Consider the following 23174-nt stretch of genomic DNA (forward strand, 5'->3'; position numbering starts at 1 on the left):
AATTTTGGCTTCCATACCACTTAACATACCTTTTTAATTTTTGGATTCCTCTGAATCTTCTCATTCTCCAATGCATCGGCCATAAGGCAAGCTGCCACCGAAGTTTGCCGTGTATGCAATGCTTTAAGTAGTGCCACAATTTTAATGGCCAAACGATTACTGGGATTCATCCAAGCCGTTATGGCTGGCGACGCCGTACTCAAGAGGTTCCAATCCAAACGTGTCAAATCAATTTTTCGTGTTATCGGCACACATGGCGGTGCAGCGAAATTAAGCCATACCGATTTCAATTCAATAACACATGACGAAGTTTTGTCCGTTTCCTTGTTTGCAACTTTATCAAAACCCTCCGGCTTTCCTTTCGTCTGATTTGTACCCTTACCCTTTTCAATATCCTCATCCATTACTGGCGGTTTGGGTGTAGATTTGCGATTATCATTTAGATTATCCACACGTTCTGTCACAATTATATTTTCCAAGGCAGTTTGGAATTTTTCTTTGGGAGTCTTCGGTGTTGGCGGCTTTTTGGTCAGCATACGCCACGCCGCCTCAGCTCTCGATGTTGTGGAAACATCTATTTGTGGGTTATTGGCAGCCGCTGCCGTCGTGGTATTCGTAACATTTTCCACCAAATCATTGAGTACACCATCCTCGGCCATTTCGGCCAATTCTTCTTTCGAGTTTTCAGACTTTTCAAAATGGGAACGTTTAACGATTTTTACACCCACACCTTCAAGGCCACATTCAAACATAATATAACCAATACTATCAACTCCTGTGTTGTCGGTCATTTTTAGGCATTCAAATAAAACTTTACTCTTAGGTTCTGGTATGGCGGTCACCATTATGGGCGATTCTTGCCCAGTGGTACTTTCGGTTTTTAAACGTCTCAGCTGGGCATGTGCACGCCCCACGTCCAGAGTGATGACAAGTTCTTCTAATTGTTTTTCCGAAGTTTCAATTAGAATTGGTTCACCTTGTACATTGTCGGGTCGTGACTGGGATGATAGATGGGCCAAAAGGGCACGTGTTCCCTTCATGATGCCACCCTTTTTGTGACTATTCGACTGCACTGTCTGTTGTATGTACACATTGTGCATTGAGGCTCGGGTGGTCTTGCCCAAATGGAATTTTGTTGAAACGCCCTCGATATAGAATGTCAAAAGGGAGACGCAGCTGAGATCCTGTAAAATAAAAATTAAATTAATAATATTTGATTTTGATCTACTGAATTATTTTTTTCTCGGACTATACGGTCAAATTCAGGTGAATTTTTTTAAGAAAAGCTTTTCAAGGGCAATTAAACAGATAATCATGGATCTTTAGGAATATTTTTTCAAGGACTATTTAGTGAATAGTCGTAGATTTGTAGAAATTACCAAATTACTTGGTAAATTAAAATCAAATTATAATAATTTGTTGGTTGTAATTGGGGATTTTCAAAAATATGTTTTGGTTTAAGTTTTTAGGATTTTTTAAAGAATTATTTTGAGATTATGTTCGTGGATATTAAAATAATATTTTTGAGGATATAATCGTGGATTTTTGAAGAATATTTTTTGTGGTTATAATCGTGAATTTTTAAAGAAAAATGTTGAGGTTATTATTGCGAATTTTAAAGAGTATTTTTGAAATTATATTCGTGGATTTTAAAGAATATTTTCGGGGCTAAAATCGTGGATTTTTAATAATATATTTGAGGTTATAATCGCGGATTTTCAAAAAATATTTTTGCGGTTATAATCGTGGATTTTTTAAAGAATATTTTTGAGGTTATTAATGCGATTTTTAAAGAAATTTGAGGTTATAGTCGTGAATTTTTAAAAAAAAAAATTTGAGGTTATAACCCTGGATTTTTAAAGAATATTTTTGAGGTTATAGTCGTGAGTTTTTATAAAAATATATATTGAGGTTATAACCCTGGATTTTTTAAATAATATTTTTGAGGTTATAATCGTGGACTTTTTAAATAATATTTTTGAGGATATAATCGTGGATTTTTTTAAATAATATTTTTGAGGTTATAATCGTGGATTTTTTAAATAATATTTTTGAGGTTAAAATCGTGATTTTTTAAATAATATTTTTGAGGTTATAATCGTGGATTTTTTAAATAATATTTTTGAGGTTATAATCGTGGATTTTTTAAATAATATTTTTGAGGTTATAATCGTGGATTTTTAAAGAATATTTTTGAGGTTATAATCGTGGATTTTTAAAGAATATTTTTGAGGTTATAATCTGGATTTTTTAAAAAATATTTTTGAGGTTATAATCGTGAATTCTTAAAGCAAATTTTTGAGGTTATAACAGTGGATTTTAAAGACCATAATTAAGGATCATCAGAACCATAATCGTGGATATTTTAAAGAATATTTTTGAGGTTATAATCGTGAATTCTTAAAAAAAATTTTTGAGGTTATAACAGTGGATTTTTAAAGACAATAATTAAGGATTATCAGAACCATAATCGTAGATATTTTAAAGAATATGTTTGAGGTTACAACCGTGGATTTTTAAAGACCATAATTAAGGATTATAAGAACCATAATCGTGGATTTTTTAAAAAATATTTTTGAGGTTATATCTGTGGATTTTTAAAGACTACATTTAAGGATTATCAGAACCATAACTGTGAACTTCTTAAAGAATATTTTTAAGGATTATCAGAAGATTAATCGTGGACTTTTTAAAGAATATTTTTAAGGATTATCAGAACCATAATCGTGAACTTTTTAAAGAAATTTTTTTAAGGATTATCAGAACCGAAATCGTGGATTTTTCCAGATATTTTTTCAAGGACTATCTGAGTTGTTGTTTAAGGGTTCAAATCGTAGACCTCTAAGAAATATTTTCAATCTTGAATTTTTTAAAATTTCTAATCGGAAATTTTTGAGATTTTTTTAATTGTGCATTTTCAAGATTTTTGATTTTTAAAAAGATTTTTAATTCAAAAATGTTTAAGATTTTTTTAACCTGCTATTTATAAAAATATTTTTAATCGAGGATTTTTGAGATTATTTCAAGATTTTTGGTTTTCAATTTGTTTAACCAGGGATGGGTTTAAGATCTAAAGCTTTAGTCGTGGATTTTTTGAGAGTTTTAAGTCATGCAATTTTTAGATTTTACAATGGGTAATATTTTTTCAATTCAGTCTGATTCCTAAAAAATTCCATAATTCAAACATCACTTGCTTCGGTCTTACCTGCACATTATCCAATGCCGCCACCGATATAACTTCTTCGATAATGGATGATTGCAACATTGTTATGCTGACTTTGGGTAGAACAATTAAACCCTGTGTCTTCGTCGATATACTCTCCTCGTAGACATCACTTAAAAATGAATCACCAGGACCTAAGAGATTTCTTTCGGTTGTTGAACGTTTTGAATTTGAATGGACCTGAGACCAATAACTCAAAGATTGATCACGTTTCAAGATGTTATCATTCTTAACTTTCGCTATACACGATGAGTGTATATAGTTGACAACGGTTAGTAGGTGCATATTTGAAAATGTCGGTATTGCCGATTCGACCATTCTGAAAGTAGGAGAAAAAAAATAAAATATTAATTGTCAAGTAATGAAATAAAACAGAAGAAAATACAATAAAAATGTCTATTCAAAATAGTTTTATTTTTATCATTTTGCTATTGGGCTGTCATGAGAGAATATTGGCGATTTCTGTGAGTAAATTTAGCAGTTATATAGACGTAAGACAAAGCGAATCAGACGAATTTTTCAACGTTTATCCCCGATTTATAAAAAATCATATTTAATTTTTTTATGTTGTTCCTTGCAGGAAGACTTTCCGACTAACAGTATTTCCGATGAAAACTTAAAACAGGGTTTAAGTGATCTCTCCCTTGATGATTTACGGGTTCTTAATAAATTGATCGATTTGGAGAAAAAACTGTATGATGACTATGATTATGACAGGTAAGATTTATGTCATACAAAACTGCCCAAGGAGCAAATGAAATGGTCTTAAAAGGAGGTTTTATTAAACTGCTTATCCTTCTGAAGAGATCATAGTTTTACATTGCAGCTCTTATAATAGAAACACAGATAAAGATCAACACATAAATCCAGATGTCATTAGTTACCCTGACTTATATGATGCCACAGAAGAAGAGGCAGAGCAGAAAACCATGAAAACGGACAACAATCTCTTAAATTATGATTTAATTGATAAATCCAGGGACGATACTCCTATTGAACTTGATGACCAATACCAACGAACAAAAAGAGAGGAACAGGTATATTCACTTTAAAAAATGCCTTTTCCTGATCTTTAAAATTCCTCTCTTCAAATAATTCAGGCAAATGAAGCATATATTCAACAATTACATGAATCATTTCCCAGAGATACCGACGAATCAGATGATTTGAATCTAAATAACTTTCCTAGTCTAAAAGAACTTGTTCGCGTCAAAAGAAATTAAAATATATATAATTGCACTTACCTTTGTAGTCCCTCCAACAATAAAGGTGTTAAAAACACATTAACCTGACCCTTGAGACGGGCCACAACCGATGTACATGCCGCTCCCTCTGCCTGCAGACTCATAAATTCCCCATCATCAAAACCATTTGTAGATTTATCACTTTCTTCTTCCTTCAGCAGAACACTAGGATCCCAGGGATGGGATTTAGGACCACCCATAAATGTGGCCGAACTATTACTGCCCGTTGTGTTTTCGTAACGTGGCACCACTTTTATTTCTCTCCACGATGAGTATAAATCAAAATGTGGTACCATTTTACTGCCAATATAGGTTAGGCCTCCGTTTTCATTTTCATGAAATAGGGGTGTTGAAAATACATCCAAACCCGATGGAAATGAACATGAGGTCCAATTGAAACATTTCACTTGCGATAAATGATTCAAATAGCTGGCCATGAGAAGGGGTGAATCGATAATGGGTCGATTCACTTGTTGATGCAAATTGACCAAGGCAACATCTTCTTGTGACGACATGGCTGAGATAAAGGAATTCGACGATAAGGAGGGTGTTCCCGACGATGATGCTCTGGAGTCCACCTGTGATTTGAAGTGGTATTAAAAAGAAAATAGATAAATACAAAATGTAGATAAGTAAATGTTTCTTTTAGTTAAAGGCAAGGTTTTTGGTGCAAACGTTTCATTTCTTTTGGTTTCACACTATATCTAAAATGATGCAAAGACATTCTTAACATAAATTTAATATAAAAGAGTAAAATGATAAATATAACTATACAATGAAAATTCAGTCGGTTTTAATAATCAATCTTTTATTGGGAATAGTTTAAACACTTGTCCGTACAATGTATTTGGGATAAACACCAAAACGTAGGATTCCCGGATTTCTTTAAAACTTTATGCAAGGATTCTATAGGAAAAAAGTAAAATAGTATCAGTAGGGTTTGCGACAGATGTATACCCCCAAGCCTTGAATTATGATTATTCAAACTATTTACCCTTTAGGGGGAGGTTCCGAAGCTGTTGGCCATTTTTGATAAACTACATATTCATATCAGATTTCTGGTTAGTATAAATATATAGATATAGCAAGTTGTAAAGAATCACCGACTTGTTCGCAAGTTATGACAGATATAAATATTGGAAATTGAGACCCTTTGAGGGTGAGACACCAAAAGGGGTTGGCATCTTCACAACAGATTATGCAGTAGCAAAAATATTTGGATGTACGAAATTTGAAGAGAGTTGGATGCATATCTCGCTTTCTTTGAGAGTTTTGTTTTTCAAAATCTTGAAACCTATGTGGGGGAGGTACCAGAAGAAATCTATACCATCTTTATAACTGATCTTGTATTGATGGAAATATTTCGGGTTTTATGAGGTTAATTGATACCCAAAATTGACCCTTTGTGTGGGAGGTACCAGAAGGAATGGACCGATAAATCCCATCTTCACACCAGACCTTGGGGTAATAAAAATATTGTGATATGTGCAATTTGAATATATCCAAAAGCTTATTTCGGATTTTATTATCGTTTTGGTTATTTAAAACTTTGACCCTTTTTGTGGGGGAGGTACCAGAAGGAATGGTCCGATCTCTACCATCTTTATAACATATCTTGTGTTGATGAAAATTTGACCCTTTTGTGGGGGAGGTACCAGAAGGAATGGTCCGATTTCTACCATCTTTATAACATATCTTGTGTTGATGAAAATATTGAGATGTACCAAGTCTTAATGAAATCGGATATTAATTTCGCGTTTAATGAGCTTCATGGATACTCAAAATTTTGACCCTTTGTGGGGGAGGTACCAGAAGGAAAGGACCAATATATCCTATATTCACACCAGACCTTGTGTTAATAAAAATATTGTGATGTGTGTAATTTGAAGAGAGCCGAATGCTTATTTCGGATTTAATGATAGTTTTGGTTATACAAAACATTGACCCTTTGTGGGGGAGGCACCAGAAGGAATGGTCCGTTCTATACAAGATCAGTCTGAATGGAGTCGGACATTTTGACCCTTTGTGGGGAAGGTACTCGACGGATATTGTCCATTTTCTCACCTGGCCTAGAACTAATGCAAATATTAGGATTTGCAAAGTTGGAGCAAAATGGGACCTGCCTTGTTGTTGTTCTTGTAATAGTAAAATTATTAGAGATATTAATTATTCACACAGATATGGCCAATTACATGATCGATTCTGTTGTTAAATATGACTGAGTTGCCATCCTTATTTTTTTCGAAGGATTAAGAGCGATTTAGTCATTCGCCAGACTACGAAGGCAATACCAAATATTTTAAAGAGAAGTTATTCTATCCACAAAGAAGCCAAACAAATCTAATTACAGCCGATTATGTTGGAAACCCATTAAAATATCGAGGAGTAAATCTGCCCACAGACAAATCAATTGAGACAGAAATTAGTAAATGTTGACAGAAACTCCGAATTACCGAAAATACAATTTTTTTACAGTAGTTATGTATAGAAGTTTTTGGAACAGTCCAGTCCATTGAATATAAATAAATAAAATTATATGGAGCTATACGCAGAGCTTGGTACATATAGTCCATTTTCGCTACAAAACAACACAGACTCTTTCTTCAATTGTGCGAATTCTATTGTGATTTCAGAAGACGGACAGACCGAAGGCCTTTGAATTTTAAGCTAATCATAAATATTTATATTATAAGTCCACGACGAATATAAACTCAATTTTATGGTGGAGGATATAAAAATGAAAACTACAGACCAATACAAAATACCAAACCCCGAGAGCTCGGCCAGAATCACATCAGTTTAAAAAATATGAAATAAACCTACACACATTTGTCTACACACGACATTGTATCTATACAAAAAGATATAACTAAAAAATCGTGCAAAACTTATTCATTTTCCGATAATAAATCAAACAACATTTTTTTATCATTCACAACAACGACATGCCAACATAGAAAAAATCCAATTATTAAAAAAAGAATAAACATTTTACAAAACTTCACGTTTTGGGAAAAATGTTTGCAATATTGAAACAAAATGCTAAATTAAATAGATACCTAACTACCAATTTGTACTACATAAAGACAAACAAATGGGCCAATTGTACTATTTTTTGTTTTGTTTCGTTTTTTTTTTTTAAGTTCCAACTAAGTTTAGAGGAAACCAACTAAAGAACAGAAGTGAAACTAAGTCAATAAAACAGATTCTAGAAAACAATAGAGTAGAGTAGAAAAAACAGTCTAATAGTTTTTTAAAGGGGAGGTTTTGGAAATGTGTTGTTCTTTTTAGAAAGAAATATATAGTCTAGTAAAAACTACTCACATCATGAATAAAATGTCGATACTCAGGTCTTGATGTAAGTTTTCTGATTGGTGTAGCAAGACCATGAATACGTCTGACGTCTTCGTTCTATGAAATTGATGGGATTGGTTTTTTTATACGATATACAATTTTGAGTTTAAAGATTTCAATTTCAATTAGTGGGAAGATGATGATTTTTATTTAAAAAAAAAAAACATGTTAATGTTTTGGGGAAATTATGTACACAAAAGAGGCATGAAAGAAAGGGGGATGTCATGCAAAAGAAAAATAGGTAAAAACAGTTTTGAAAAGAATTTGAAACAAATAGTTGAGATTAGTTGGAATTTGTTACATTTCGATTTCGATTTCGATTTTGAATTTGAATTTTCGTTTTGTATAATGAAACTGAGACAAACTGTTTTGCTTAATTTACAGAGTTAATATAAAAAGCTAGGTAATTTTAGATTTTGTTTGTTACTTTACTTTAGCTTTTGTTTAGAAAATTTTATACCAAAAAAAAATTAAATGAATTTTAGTTTATTTTAAATGCGTTTCTTTAGCTTTAGAAAAACGTAGATATATATGAGTTTGATTTAAAATTTCAGGTGGGGATTTTGAATTGAAAAAATGTATATAAAAGAAACAAGGAAAATACTTACCAATTCGGTGGTGCTTTGGGGACGTTTTGACAGGGATTTTACATTGGGTTCTGGTGCATGGATTTCCAAATCACTTCTATAGGTATTCAATGATGACAGTGTAGCATTTTCATTTTGATTGCCAATGCTGTTTAAAAGAAATACATTTAATAATTTTTATTTTTTTCTCGAATATAATTTAAAAATTCACCTCAAATCAGAAGAAAATCGTTTCTTTCCAGAAAATATAATGGAACCATTGTGATTTTTAATTGAGCCCCTTTGAGACATCATATTGGAGATATCTTCTTCGGCAGAGAAAAACATTTCGGAGGGATTCTCCGATGTCAGAGATATGGTTCGTTGAACTTCCCTAGTCAAATGTTCACCATTTGTTAGATCACTTGGCAGCTGTGACTGCATATTGATGTCGGCAATTTCAAATTCCAAGGGATGTGAATGGGGCGCAGAATGCGACATTTCATCGGGTATCTAATGAAAAAGAAATATTCAATTATTTTTTTGTAGAAAACGTAAATGTTTCTCTTTTTATTTCTCACCTCCAATTCATCTTCAACATTGGCCTCGCCAGTTAAACGAGAATCAGATATACTTGTCTTCGGTGGTGACACACGCAGTGTATTATTTTGCGATTTATTCGAATCGGAACCTCGGCGATAGACCACAATTTGTGAATCGGCCGAATCTTGCCGTAAGATCTTTTTCGATGGACTATCCAGTAGACGGGCATAAGGAACTTCTACAGATGTTTGTCGTGTTGTTGAATATGAATAACGTTTGCTTCTACGTTCCAGTGTATTGGGTGAGCCAATACTTTCTCTAGATTTGCGGCCATTCATATCCTTGTCCAGGGTTGAGGCACCACCTAACTTCATTTTTGCTCCCACTATATCTTTGCCAGCCAAATCGGATTTTTTCAAACTACCATTAACGGCGGTTGGAGGACGATAGAGTTTTCCCTATTTTCAAAAAACAAAGAATAAATTAAAATAGAAATCGAAAAAATAAACAAAAATTCGAAAGAAAATACGATTGAATAAAGGCAATATCTCTGATTTTGAATTTATCCCGGATGCCTGACCCTCTTCAAAAAATCGTAATTTTCTAGTTTCTATCTTTGCCCATTGAAAACTAACCGAAATAGATTTTTTTGTTTCGCGAAATTGTTAAATATATTAAATATATTAAAAATTTCATTCAAAATCACAGGTTTGACATTTTCAATCGAATTTGCTTTCAACTAATTTTAGAGAAGCAGGCATTTGAAGCCAAATTACCCACCTTTCCAGTAAATTCGGCAGAATCATGCAGTGAGACTGAATGCAAACTATATGGCGGTGTATGGAATACCAACTGTCCTTGATGTAAAATACTCTCTCCAAAGCCAAAATCTTTATTGTTGTTTATAATGCTGAAAATATCCAATAATCCAATTAAATAACACATCCAAAATAATCCATAATTCTCCACTTACAAATATCTGGCAATATTATAATTGTCCTGTAGATCCTGGGCGGATGGTTTAAAGAACTTCAAGCCATTACGATTACTACCAAAGAAGGCACAACCACCAATACAACCACAACGTGATATATCCACAACACCAGTAATATTGCTGGACGTTGTTGCCGGATTTGACCACAAGAACCACAAACGTTTATATTTCATGTCATGTTCCCGCAAGAAACTGAAATGAGAAGAGAATCATACAAATTAAATACACATTCTCCATTGATTCTTAGCACTCTTACTTATGCTGCACCAAATGTAATTTATGATCGGGTATGGGCAATGCTGATGCTCCCTCCAATAGTATGGGTCCCAATGAGGTGCAACCAACTTCAACCCAATTTTCAAAGAATTCACTATCATATGCCGCTGTAGTCCCGCCAGCATTTGGTCTCCTACATTCCGAGAAGCTATCACGCAACTTACGGGAACTCTCCTCGCGGGAATCTCTACGCTGAGAAAATGAATTCGAGCTACGTTTTCCCTTGGCCGGATGGGTGCCATGATGATGTATATCCGATTTAACAGACTCCTGATCGGCTCTACGTAATTTACCCGAACGATTGCTGCCCGTGGTATTTGTGTTATATGAATTTGTCATGTTTGTTGTACAACCAGCATTTAACATAAACAGTCTTATCAAGATTGAGGGTAGCAAGCCGGATATGCCCGATTTGACACGTTGCCCGTGTAAATTACAATTGGCCAGGCGTATGGGTGAGATCTAGGAAAAATAAAAACCAGACTTAAATTTAATCGAATATGAAGTTTTTCATAGAACTTACCCAAGCATGTAAAGCTGTACCACTTTCGATTAAATAAACATCTACTGCATCTACAGAAACTCTAGTCATCTTATATTTAATATCCTCCGCCGAGGGACATTTGTATTTGTTTTCCTCTTTGGTGTGGGGACATTGATTACTGGGTACACCATGATGGCAATTGCGTACAGTTTTGGGTGATTTCAAACAATTCTCAGGATCCACAGCTAGCAGAGCCAACGTCTCTAGGCCCACAGCAACATTAAATAACTGGGGAAGGGTCAATTTACCCGAGAGTTTTCCCAACTGGACCTCTACAAGCCAAGAATACTCCAGGGTATCCTCATCTAAAGCACAACCTTCATTACTAAACATGGCATGGCCACGAACCTAGAATAAAAAATCGAATTAATTTACAATCCGAAAAATATATATACTTTTACCTACCTGCACTGCCGACAACATTAAATGTCCCTGATTGATATGTTTATCACGATTCTGTCTTGGCACCAAATCCGATGTTATCAAATATGAAGGGCTGACCAAAACTTGCAAAGTTGTCTCGTGATAACGTTTATTCATCTCAAAGCCCAAACGTTCAATCAACACCACAGGACATGGTGGATCATTTTCATTGCAGTTTTTCATAACATGTGCCTGTATGTCGTGTATAATCACCGATACTACAACCTCTAGAGGTCTATATAATCTAGGATCGAATGGTTTTTGTTTCTCCTCGGGCACAGTAACTTCTGATATGGATTTTGTGGCCAAATCTTTATCTCTCGATAATAGCTGATCTTTGGGATTTATGGGTGGTTGTATGACGGTTTCTTTGGTCTTAACATTTGATTGTTCCATGTCGGTGAAATTTTGATCTTCTCCAAATATGTTCTCTTTGAGATTTATAAAATTTCTCAACACATTGCCATAACACATGAGCACAGAAGAACCAATTTCCAGCTCCACTGTAACATGATCGGCCGGCAGCGTTGAGGGATCAAATTTCTGCTGTTGTTCGGCGGCCTTTTGCCAATTGGGATTGGGCGATTTTCTGGTCTTCGGTATACGCATGGGACTGAGCAAAATTTCTTCTTTTTCAGGTGTTGTTATATCGGCCTGGGGATCTGGCCCCAAGGGTGGTGCTGGATGATAGACATATTGTATTGATAAGGCCACAATTGGCACCGTCCAGCAGTCGATCCAACCCGCCGAACGTTGACAAATCTTGCGCCATTTCTTGGTGTATAACTCTGGTCTTGTTTTCACTTTACCACTTCTGGTCAACAGACGGGCATTTTCATCTATGGCCAGTACTATGGGCCTTGTTGAGGATACTTCCGGTACATAGAGGCTCAAATCCAAGCCCTCGCCATGAATCCAGAATTTCAATGTAACAGTTTTGGGCAGAAAATCTTCAAAAGGCAATGCAAAACTCATGTCAAAAACATCACCACAAAAAGCCAAATGGTTGTTTTCCTGATTGGCACTGGAACAATCAATCCAATTGTATTCATTGCACAATGTAAGAATTTCAAATTCATTGAGGAGTATATTAAATTTACAGGTATATGGCACAAAGGATAAAATATCCGGTCTGGCTTTGCTGGCCCAATCTTCGATGAGATCTTGAAAGAAACATTTATGTTTATAGACGATGTATGCAGTTGCCTTGCATCCAGCCAGGGATATGCTCCAATCTTGTGGGGCATTCCATTTGGTGGGGTAGTGTATGCGCACTTTATATTCCAGGGATTCAAATTCGGCCAAACTACGATATTGCAAGGAGGTTGTGGCCTCCACATGAAACAATTGACCTTGGATTTTGGAGGTGTAACCCTCGGGATGTGTTACCCAGGGTATGGTTACTTCAACATAGGAGGCAGGTCCCACAGTGATGTGCATGGCATTTGTTTCCTTCTCCTTGGAGAATAAAATATCTATGGTGGCTTCATTTAGGACACACAACGTTACATCAAAACTTTGATAACTACGCAGTTCTCCCGGCTTGGGCATTGGTGTTACTTGCATCTCCTTCCAATCGGGAGGATAGAAAAATTTAAATAAATGATCCCGTTGTCTATCGGCCCAGGGACCATAGCTGAAATCGGTGCCCTTTAAACATTTGATATTTATACCCAAGACGGGGAGGGAGGGCTCCACTGTATCACCATTGGCCAAAGTAATGTGGACTGGCTCCTCGGGCACAACACCCGGCTCATCCATATAGAAATATAAATCCATTTGATTGGACATCATCACAACAAATCCCTCACCCATATAACGTGGTGGCTCATCAACCAAACCCGTATATTTGGGACTGGGAGCAAACATAACTTTGGCGTTCTCCACATTGGCCTTGACGAAATGCATAAAATGATCCAAACGGCACACAGCCGGTTTGGTACTATATGTACAATGGGCCTCCTCCATCGATATGGAAAGGGTGGTGGGCGTCAAACGGTTACCGAATACAAAACGCCCCGAACATATATCAATTTTAATCACTGGTATGAGATCACGCCATGTTGTGGCTTTCATGGCTTCGGAATGTTTGACACTTTGTCGTTTACTTTGACGGGCATTTTCCATGTTCATGGTGTGCTCTTTCAGTTTGATGCGTTCCTCGGTCGAAAGGGAATCGGTCTGGAATTAAAAACATACATTAATATTATTTTTCTTTAGATGATCAAGAAAACCTACCGGTATCAAAACCGATGGCTTCAAACCAAATGTTCTCTCCAGTTCGTCATACAACTGTGAACGATTGTAGATGTGCAATTCAAAGCCATTTAATTGCACTGATAACCTGGTATCCGAATGGGACAAATCTGAAAAAAAAAAACATTTTTTTAATTTTTTCCAAAGAAAATTTTGTTTAATTCGATATTACCTTCGGATACATCCTTGGGTACATATGAACGCCACCAACGAAATATGAAATAGCCATCTTGTACCCGAACAGAATAGTCGAATGTTATGTAGACAAAATCACGAAACATTATTTTGCCCGCTAAAGGATTTAAAGCTACAGATCCTGTAAGTGTGCGAATAAAGAATTAGTACGATTAGATGAATGTTATGTAAGAGTACCTTACCTATTTTAAAGAAAGCTCCCTTGATAAACCAACGATTGGCTATTTTTGTTATTAGCATTCCCATTAAACGGGAATTGTAAAATGTGATGTAGGTTACCCATGTTATAGATGTTAGCAGTGAACATAGAAGCCATATCTGAAAATAGTAAAAAAAATAATTTTAGTATAACTTTGAAGAAGCAGTAACAGTAACTTTATAATAATTAAAAAAAATAACATATTTTTTAGAAACTGAGAAATTGAACCAATGAAAACGTTGTGGACACAAAAAAGAAATTCCTCTATTCGAAAAACATTTTAACTTCCCACTGTCTATACAGGGTGAGATGAAAAAACTGCAAACAAATTCAGACTGCTGTCATTTCTAAACCACTCCTCCGACAGCTGTTAAAATTATTCCAGTGACAGCTTATTATATTGTTTACAAGCGTACAATAGCATTTTGGTGAGAATTTTCCAGAAAAAAAGTTATTCGTGATGGAATTCAAGGGTGAGTGGTTTCTTTATATTTGTCTGGAAAACAACAAGAGGCTATAGTTAGAACACTCCAATATACATATGAATAGATCTTTTGTGTCTTGTACCATCGCTCTTTACCGTGATACTGGTAGCTTAGCACGCCGTCAAGGAAGTAGACGGAAGAAAACAGCAACATCAGCAGAAATGGTTCGAAAAGTAAAGAAGTCACTCGTGAAGAAGTGGCTCGTGAGCTGAACATATCGCAATATTTCATTCGGAAAATATTGAAAAAATGAACTCGGGGTAAAGTCATTGAAATTCCAAAAAGTGCAAGAACTTACTTCGCAACAGAAAGTTGCTTCGCTTGGCCGAAAGTGGTGAACTGCCGAATTTGGTTTTCTCCGATTAGAAAACATTCGTTGTCCAGTAATTTGTAAACAAACAAAATGATCGTGTTTGCTTGCTAAAGATGTCAGCTGAAAATGTGCACCTTCGGTTGCCCACCAGAACTCAAGCGCCAGCCATAGTGATGGTGTGGACCGCCACAACAGCCGATGGTCGCTCTTCGCTCGTATTGGTCGACCGTGGCATCAGAATAAATGCCGAATATTATCGCGAAAATATTCTGGAGGGTGTATTAAAGCCTTGGGCACGCAAACATTATGGCCGCAGACCTTGGACATTCCAACAGGATTCAGCACCATCGCACTCAGCACGGGCCACCCAAGAATGGTTGCAAAATAAGGGTTTTCGCTTCATTTTCAGCGCACAATGGCCACCAAAATCTCCGGATACCAATCCGTTGGACTACTGTGTCTGGAGTATTTTGGAAAGGATGGTTGGCACTAAAAAAATACCAAAGTGTCGATCACTTCAAGCAAGCGCTTCGCCGGGAATGGGCCAAAATACCGCAGAGCAACATTCGGGCAGCGTGTGACGGTTTAATTGACCGTAGGCCATAATTCGTGCCAATGGTGACTAATTCGAACAAATCTAACTTATTCTAAAATTTGATGCTATTTCCGACATTTTTTGACTCTATTGCAGTTTTTTTTTATTTCACCCTGTACTTATTGAAAACTGAAATTAAAATCAAAAAAATTTTCAAAAACAATGATTAAAAGAAACTTTCAGTACTAAAGCTTTTAACCAGTTTTGCCATGGTATCGAAAGATTCCATATTTATGAATCAAAATCTAGGCATTTCTATAATTTTTAGCTCTTTGCAGCTGATTGCAATGAGGAAAAATATCAAATTAATGAAAACAACTTGTTGAATATAATTTTGATAGGAAGCGGGCATAGCCTCAGGGCTGAATTTTTTGTAGTTTTACGAAGCTGTTCTACAGCTTCAATAAGAAGTACGATGCTTGGTCTCATTAACATTTTACAAATGTACAAAAAGTTTACATTGGATTTTAAAATATAATTTTTTATAATCCCTTTTCTCCACTTGATCAATACAAGGAACCCTCTTCCCACCGCACTGTTAAAATACAATTATGCTTGTCCATATCTTGACCAAGGATGAGCACAATTGCCCAATGACCTTTCTATATATCTATGGCATTCTATAATCTCTTCTAAATTCTAAAAACTTGTACTTGGTACAAATTTCAAAATTACCCTAGAGGATACATAACAAAAATATGACTAATGATATTATATCAAACCACAAATGTATATCGTATAAATAGCTTTAAAATTACTTTCATTCTTTATACAATATTGGTATCCCCATTAAATAAAAATCTCCAAGAACCGCGACCACACCCACCCACTCACGCCTTCTTTAAACCACATGTCCCACCACATTTCGACACAATCAATCATTTTGACGTGTTATCGGTAAATGCCGGCTTTTTTGGTAAATAAAAATAATGAGTAATTCATTGCGTGTGTGTCCGTGTATTTGTGTTATTTACAAAAAACAGCAACAAGTGTTTATCATTGCAGCGCACTCACTCAAGACGTACATGTGATTGCGCTGTGTTTTTATTTACATTTTATAAAAAAAGTCCCGGTTTGTTTACAAACACAAACTTCAACAGGTGTTTGGAATTTTGGGGTGGGGTAAGAAAGCTAATAAAAACAAACACACAATAAACAGCTGTAAATGAAGAAAAAATATGACAACTAAACACAGCCTCGAATGAGGAAAACAGTTAAGAGAGGGGAAAGGAGTAAAACCATGTAAATATTGGCCGGCACAAAACGTTTGAATTTGGCGGCGCTAAATATTTACCAGGCAACTTTGGCAAAAGAATTCGGAGACGTGCAATATGTTGACAAGCGGCGTATTGTTATCAACGGTGAGGACGGCCTATGTGACAGGATATGTTAACATGACTTGATTATGATTATGATTACCAAAAAATGGTTTAAATTAATTTTTATAAAAGCTTTAAATTTATCTTTTGAAGATCTATTTATCGACAGTTTTTAATAGTTCCATACGTTTACACAACTAAGATTGAATAAATGTACAGTTATATTTATACAAATACTCTGCGATTGTTAAAAAAGTCTTCAATAAAAATAAATTCAAATTAAAGGTATATTGAATTTTATTAAACATAATCCATTGGTCTGTATAAATGGTCCATCTACTTCTTTCTGTGAGAGTAATGTTAACAGGCAGATTTCCTTTAAAAAATAGGAGGAGAAGAAATGCAAGTGATTGCAATTTTGAATAACTAGACACATCTTATGTAAAATTTGCTCTAAGAAAAGGTCCTTGTCCAAAAAAAATATAAGACGGGAAAACTAGCTGAAATTACAGACATTACATAAAAAAAATCAAAATCAACCTTCCAGCCGATGAGAAGCTGGTGATAATAAATTTTCTGGGCTAATATCCATGAGAAATTTTATCAGGAAAATATGTTTCCTACAAGATTGTTCTGTCTTGTCATCCTAACCGTTGTATTGAATTGTAAGCTTCCTTTTAGCAAATCTTTGCGACATTGCGAAACTTGAGTTGCAGCACAAAATATAAGCCAACCATCTTTGGTAATTATATTTACACCGAACGACGATCGTTCCCATTGAAGGCAAAGAAGATTTACAAACTTGTTTGGGGATCATCCAAACTTTCATATTATAGGTAAAAAAATCTGTGTCCTGATGCGCCAATAAACATAAAATAGAAAGGTCCAACAGCATGAGAGAGCGCCTGTAAATAAGCAGCCAATAGTGCGATTATCTTACGCATTTCTTTAGTTACCGATAAAATCGATAACCTTAAAAACCAAAATTTTGATATAAAAAATTAGTTGAAGTTGACAACATAGTTATCTATCGGTACATCTTAGCGACTACTTTGATTTGGTCGCTACCCTACCGTTAATTACAGAAATTATAAACATTTTAATTTTACCGACTTTTGTCGGTAACTTAAAAATGAGTTAGTGAATCGCACCACAGGTCTGAAAAAATTAAGTCTAAAAGATGGAATCATGGAACGCATTCCGAAGCCATTTCGAGATCAACTATTATAAATTCACTTTTCCATGTAAAATATACAAAAATGGCAAAAGGGATAGACATTGGGATAGACCCGAGTCCCCCGACTCACCTTGCGTACGTCCCCGGACAGCGCATCATTACTTGGGAATCAAACGAATTAATTTGATCGCCATCAACTAAACTTCACAAACTAAATTGTAACAATAACCCAAAAAAATTAATCCGTGACGTTATCCGAAAACCTAGAGATTTTAACCTTCTTAAATTAATTATTTAGGCATCGTCAGAAAATCTGCTGAAAATAGATTACTCTACTGGCGATACTCTTCTAGTCATTTATCATCTAGGTTTTAAAGCTTTATATATCAATATATCCTCGTATGCAACACATTGATTGAAAACTATAGGGGCGGCTGTATAATAAGGATACATTTTGACGGCGTCACCATAATTACTAACGGCATCGCCTCTCCCATTTAGTGTTACATGAAGCCCTATACAGCACAACACCTTATACAAGAAAAAAATATATGAATGAATTCTTTCAAACGCAATAAATTTAACAAAATTTAATAAAACAATGGTTTTTATTGTAAAAACACTATCTCAATAAAAGGAAACAATAAAAAATTATGATAAGGGTATGAAAAAGAAACACAGACTATAGTAGAATATGTTATTTTATCAGTATCACTAGCAAATCGGGGGGAAAGAAATGTGTGCCATCGCATAAGGCAGTGACTGGCCGAGCACAATACGATGTCTGTTCGATGTCCATCATCATTATTTATTATTATTTTCTTTGCTTAATCCAACAACACCACAATTCATTGATAAGCATATACGAAACAAATACAACAACAAATTTGGTCAACTAATGGCTATAAACATTTCCTTGAGAATAATATTAATCAATAAGAAAACCCAGATAACGAGGAAACTGCAAACTGCACAGAATGATTCATGCTAGGCGTCAATGGACACCACCACACCACTACCAGAAACAACACCTCTGCCAAAATATTCATAAATCAATAATAATAATGTAATTACCATGGGAGCATCGATTTTCATGTTTTCCAAGGCAATGTGGCCAGTGGAATTCCATGTTCCTGCATCGGCAAAACCAAAATTTATTTCATTTTCCTCCGTCTCCATGTTTGGGCTGGCTGTGCTCGAGATTAGTTATGGACAATTTTGCTTAATTAAATTACACTAAATTCATGCACACACAGTAAAACGAAACGCACACACAGATTTATTGCACTTTGAACATTTGTGGGATACAATATTTTTTTCGCTTCCTGATAATTTTTTCTTTGTTGTGACTTCGATTTTTTGCACTTTTTAGGGCTGGGTTCATGTAACCACCGACCGCTACCAGCAGCACCTTTCGAAATGTGAACTTTTTTTGCTATCAATTCGTTTTATTTTTTATAAATTTTAAAACTACGTCTAATTTTATGATTAACTTAATGTTAAAACACATTTTGTTTCAATTTTTTCGTTAGCAAATTCATGGTTTTCTCGTTTTTCACTATATTTTTCTACATTTTACTCGTATATCAGATACACAAAACGAAGACGACTGACGTGGGAGAGAAACGGCGATGAGTTTACATCAAGGGACGGCTTTATTTTTGTTTATTTTTTGAGGAAAACAATGAAGAGATGTGTTTAATTTTCATAATTCGTGAGGTTTATGCGGAAGTTAGCCTTATGCTAGGAACACAATTGGAGCGAACGACGAATTTTTTCGCGGCGTATGTTCGTCGTCAAAAATAAAACACATATGTGTATATGGAAGTGCACACAATCACGGCACCGGCGAAAATTTCGTCGGTCGCCGCGAACTCAATTAGATTTATTTCTATTTCATACGCCGGCGACCGGCGAACAAAACAGTACAAGGTGGCCATACTTGTACGAATTTTATGTGTTTTAGTAAATAAAGTTACTTTTTACTTTAAAATTTGTTATGGTCACTCTACTATCTGTTACTCGTATAAAAAAAACATAATTAATTTGTTTATTTATTTGTGTACTTGCGCCTGAGTGAAGATGGATATCACTGAATTTATAATAGAGAAGATGGACATAAGTGAAATTATAATAGTGAACGTAAAGAATTATGTGTTCTTGTATAATTCATTGTAGTCAACAAATGAGCAAAAAGTAAACAACTTCATCAGCTGTTTTATAATTTCGTCGGTATTGTGTTCCATACGACGAATTTTCGCGGCTCATTTTGTCGCCGCGTAGGGCGAAATTCGTCGTTCGCTCCAATTGTGTTCCTAGCATTAAGAATTTGAATTTAGGTTTTAGGAAAAAGATTGGAAAAGGGGAAAAGCGATGATATTTCACCTGCATTAAGTAGAAAAAGATAGGACAGTAGTAACCGATCACTCTGACACATTTGGTCAATGTCCGTTCGCCTGTAAAAAGCAAGAAAAGGTTTGTCTGATTACATTTACTCCAGAAATTGTACCGTAGCTTTTTCTTTGAGAAAGTAAAGTGGTTTTATTCTCTTTTGAAAAAAAGAAACAGTAAAAAGTGGACGGAGTCTCTACAAAAACTTGCTGATTTGTCAAAACAAAACAATTTGCGCGCCATAAAAAGGGTATTAAGCACGCAAAAATTAACAATGAGCGGGAAAACAAAACAAATAGGCTTGAGATTTCCAAAATAAAGGTGTTTAAAAATTGAATACCCAAATATAAATCACCGGAAGAAGAATTGCAATAAGAAATTTGTCTGGAAAGAATTTGCGAAGTCTCTAAAGTAACTGTCAAAATTTACCCCTCGAAACGCTCTCTTTTGCAGAACTGTTAACCGACGACTTCCAGTAACAATATGAAACGATTGTTAATTTGGAGTTACCAGATAGTGAGTGGTATTCCATTTCCTGAGAATCACAGTTTTAACAACCCCTTGAGACGTTTTTACCTCTATACGACCGTTAATCTTGCCATGTCACAACGAGGAAACCTCATTTTTCGTTTCAATACAAGCTTATTGCTCTGAAGTTGGCAGTGACACAGTCAGCACGTGTGGTACGTTTCACTGTTAGTTAGAAGGCTAATCAAGTAGATGGCTTGTAAGAGCCGAAAGGATATTTTACCGACAACTATAATGCATTCAACGCAAAATTTTCTTCTATAAAAGCGATATGTGTACTCATGGTATTGAAATGCATTAGTCCACAAATGTTATATTACCAAATCAGTCAAAAATTTAGGGACACTGAGGAAGTAAAAACAGCCTTAACTCCAAGGATAACTTTTAAAGTTGATTTAATGATTTATAGATCAATAATTGCAACATATCTACAATTGAGGTGTCACAGTTAAATTTAAAAAAAACTATTCAAAGCCTGTTCTCTAAACTTCGAACACTTCTTAAAAATATGTTTTTTCAAAAATACTAAGTCATACAAGGTCGATTACGCACTTCAATCCAACATCAGTTGAGCTCTCTGCAGTCAAATTAATTATAGAAATCCGCAATTCCTTTTGAAGAACATATTCTTCTTCATGATTTTTTAATTCCGGAATGACACTATTTAGTACAATCCACAAACCCGGTTCTAGGACAATTGTCTTAACCTCACATTCTTCTTGGTGGTGCATATCCACAGGCTTAGGTAAAATTTCTTCTCTTGCCACTAGCGACACCACGTGGTACCTTTAGCATCTGCCATGGAGCTTTCAACACAGTGACGTCATTTACATCTTTCTTTTTTCTAACATTTATAAAATAAATCACAAATATATTTGTATATTTTTAATTGTTTTGTTTTCTTTCATTATTTTAAAATATATTATTAAGTGCGAAAATGAAGTAATTATGGTAATATACGATTATTAATAGTTACAGAGTTTTAAATATAAATTTTGTTTAAGGACTTCTCATATTTATAAATACATGGATTCAGAGGGAAGTATAAAATAAAATCCTAACATAAACAGACTCTTCCGGGCCAAATATCGTCGATGAGATGATGTGGCGTGAGAAATGGTTATTGGCTGAAAATTGTTTGCTCTGGTGTTGGTAGTTTAGTGTATGCTTATTATCTGGTTCTGTTTGTTTTGCCTTGTGGTTGTATTCTTATTTTCTATAACTAATGGAGTTTGTTGTTGTTTTGTTTAAGTATAAAAGAAACATCTGCATTTTATTCTGTAGCAGCCATTGCTCTGGCCTGGGCACGCACACGTTTCTCATATTCCAATCGATTTTGACAATAAATGGTATAAGCTTCAGCTTGGGCAGGATCTTTAATGTTGGGCTCATTCAATAGATCTTGAATGCCCAAGAGGATCTGTTTAATGGTAATGGCGGGACGCCAATCCTTCTCTTCATCCAACAGAGATAAACAGACCGTCCCCGAGGGATATACATTGGGATGGAACAATGGAGGTTCGAATTTACACTTTGGGGGTGAGGTTGGATAATCATCTTTGAAAATCATACGCAATTTGTAGAGACCACCCTCCCATGGGGTACCCTTCTTACCGGGAATGGCACATTCCCAGATCATCAGATTCAATGTGCCATCGGGATTCTTTGCTGGACGTGCCACAAAACCGAATGGATGATCTTTGCGCCATGCCTTTCGTTCTTCGCCTAAACGTGTGATAGCAATGCCAGACATGTTGTTCTTATTTTCTTCAGATCAGTGTTAATAGAACGCCTTGTTTGATGCCTTCGTCGTCGTTGTCTTCTTCTTTCTTAAGTAGTGTTGCTGTAAAATACTGGCTGGCTGCTAGAATTTGCGAAGGCACGCGTCTTATTTTTTCTACAAATTTCTGCCGACAAAATACACAATATTTAACAAAACTTCACTTTAAATTCAATCACCACTTGTTGTCCTACCTTTTCGCTAGAAATTTACTTATATTTAATAGTAAACAAATGACTTAATGTAAGGCTTTGTTTGAATTTTGTAAGCCTTCTTTTTTGCAAATTTCCTCACAAAGTAAAAAAATGCGTTAACCTTCGTATAATGTTCGGCCTCTGGCTTGTGTGCATGTGTGTGTCGCAAAAATGACAAATTCAGTGTTGATAATTTTGGCGCTCGCGTCACATTGTTGCATTTCGTACACAGTGTTGTATTTCAAGAGACAAGCTTGGTTGGCAACACGTGCTATTATCACAACAGAAAATATTTTAAATTAAACCGATTTTTTGGATTTATTACTTGCAAGAAATTTCAACTTCAAATAAACAAAATAGCATTACAATACAAAGGAGAGAGGTTTTTACACTAAACTATATTTGCAACTTTTATCGGCATTAAAAATCTGATATATCGATCCACATTTAGGTATATCTCCCCATACAATGGAACCTCCTAATTTAGCGGTTTTGAAGTTTCCCCAATCTACAGCCGAATTAGGTTTTATTAGATATTTCGGTACCTCAGTTGTTGGATCAACTCGTCTCAAAAA

General features: G+C 35.2%; 3 protein-coding genes across 5 annotated transcripts in view; 1 reads left to right on the forward strand and 2 right to left on the reverse strand.

Annotated features, from left to right (window-relative positions):
* Positions 1–19333, reverse strand: part of LOC101894648 (bridge-like lipid transfer protein family member 1) — a 34589-nt gene extending 15256 nt beyond the window's left edge. Inside the window, exons 1-15 of one of the 2 annotated variants that reach the window (XM_005181513.4) lie at positions 18781–19333; positions 13801–13936; positions 13596–13739; positions 13406–13533; positions 11150–13348; positions 10724–11092; positions 10181–10662; positions 9904–10116; positions 9711–9840; positions 8969–9388; positions 8620–8900; positions 8430–8556; positions 4468–5045; positions 3206–3542; positions 30–1184 (exon numbers count right to left, since the gene is read on the reverse strand). In XM_005181513.4, coding sequence (XP_005181570.1) covers positions 30–1184; positions 3206–3542; positions 4468–5045; positions 8430–8556; positions 8620–8900; positions 8969–9388; positions 9711–9840; positions 9904–10116; positions 10181–10662; positions 10724–11092; positions 11150–13348; positions 13406–13533; positions 13596–13739; positions 13801–13936; positions 18781–18885 — 6804 coding nt within the window. In that variant the 5' untranslated portion in view covers positions 18886–19333. The remainder of the gene's footprint in view (positions 1–29; positions 1185–3205; positions 3543–4467; positions 5046–8429; positions 8557–8619; positions 8901–8968; positions 9389–9710; positions 9841–9903; positions 10117–10180; positions 10663–10723; positions 11093–11149; positions 13349–13405; positions 13534–13595; positions 13740–13800; positions 13937–18780) is intronic. The other variant, XM_011293378.3, reaches the window with a different exon arrangement.
* On the forward strand, positions 3552–4538 carry LOC131803862 (uncharacterized). Of its 2 annotated transcripts, none has more exons than XM_059125651.1 (4): positions 3552–3687; positions 3804–3940; positions 4050–4260; positions 4324–4538. In XM_059125651.1, exons 1-4 carry the CDS (start codon positions 3616–3618, stop codon positions 4444–4446), a joined length of 543 nt encoding a protein of 180 aa, XP_058981634.1. In that variant the 5' UTR covers positions 3552–3615; the 3' UTR covers positions 4447–4538. The 2 variants fall into 2 exon arrangements, with proteins under 2 accessions (XP_058981634.1, XP_058981633.1); XM_059125650.1 differs by having other exon boundaries at positions 3562–3714.
* Positions 19334–21499: 2166 nt separating the features above from the next.
* On the reverse strand, positions 21500–22763 carry LOC101894488 (SUMO-conjugating enzyme UBC9-B). The gene is made up of 2 exons (XM_005181512.4): positions 22600–22763; positions 21500–22532 (listed from the first exon to the last, which is right to left on the reverse strand). The coding sequence occupies exon 2, from the start codon at positions 22376–22378 to the stop codon at positions 21899–21901; it is 480 nt and encodes a 159-aa protein (XP_005181569.1). The 5' UTR covers positions 22379–22532; positions 22600–22763; the 3' UTR covers positions 21500–21898.
* Between the last annotated feature and the right edge of the window lie 411 nt (positions 22764–23174).

The sequence above is a fragment of the Musca domestica genome, unplaced genomic scaffold, assembly GCF_030504385.1.
Source record: "Musca domestica strain aabys unplaced genomic scaffold, Musca_domestica.polishedcontigs.V.1.1 34, whole genome shotgun sequence".
In the NCBI taxonomy this organism is placed as follows: domain Eukaryota; kingdom Metazoa; phylum Arthropoda; class Insecta; order Diptera; family Muscidae; genus Musca; species Musca domestica.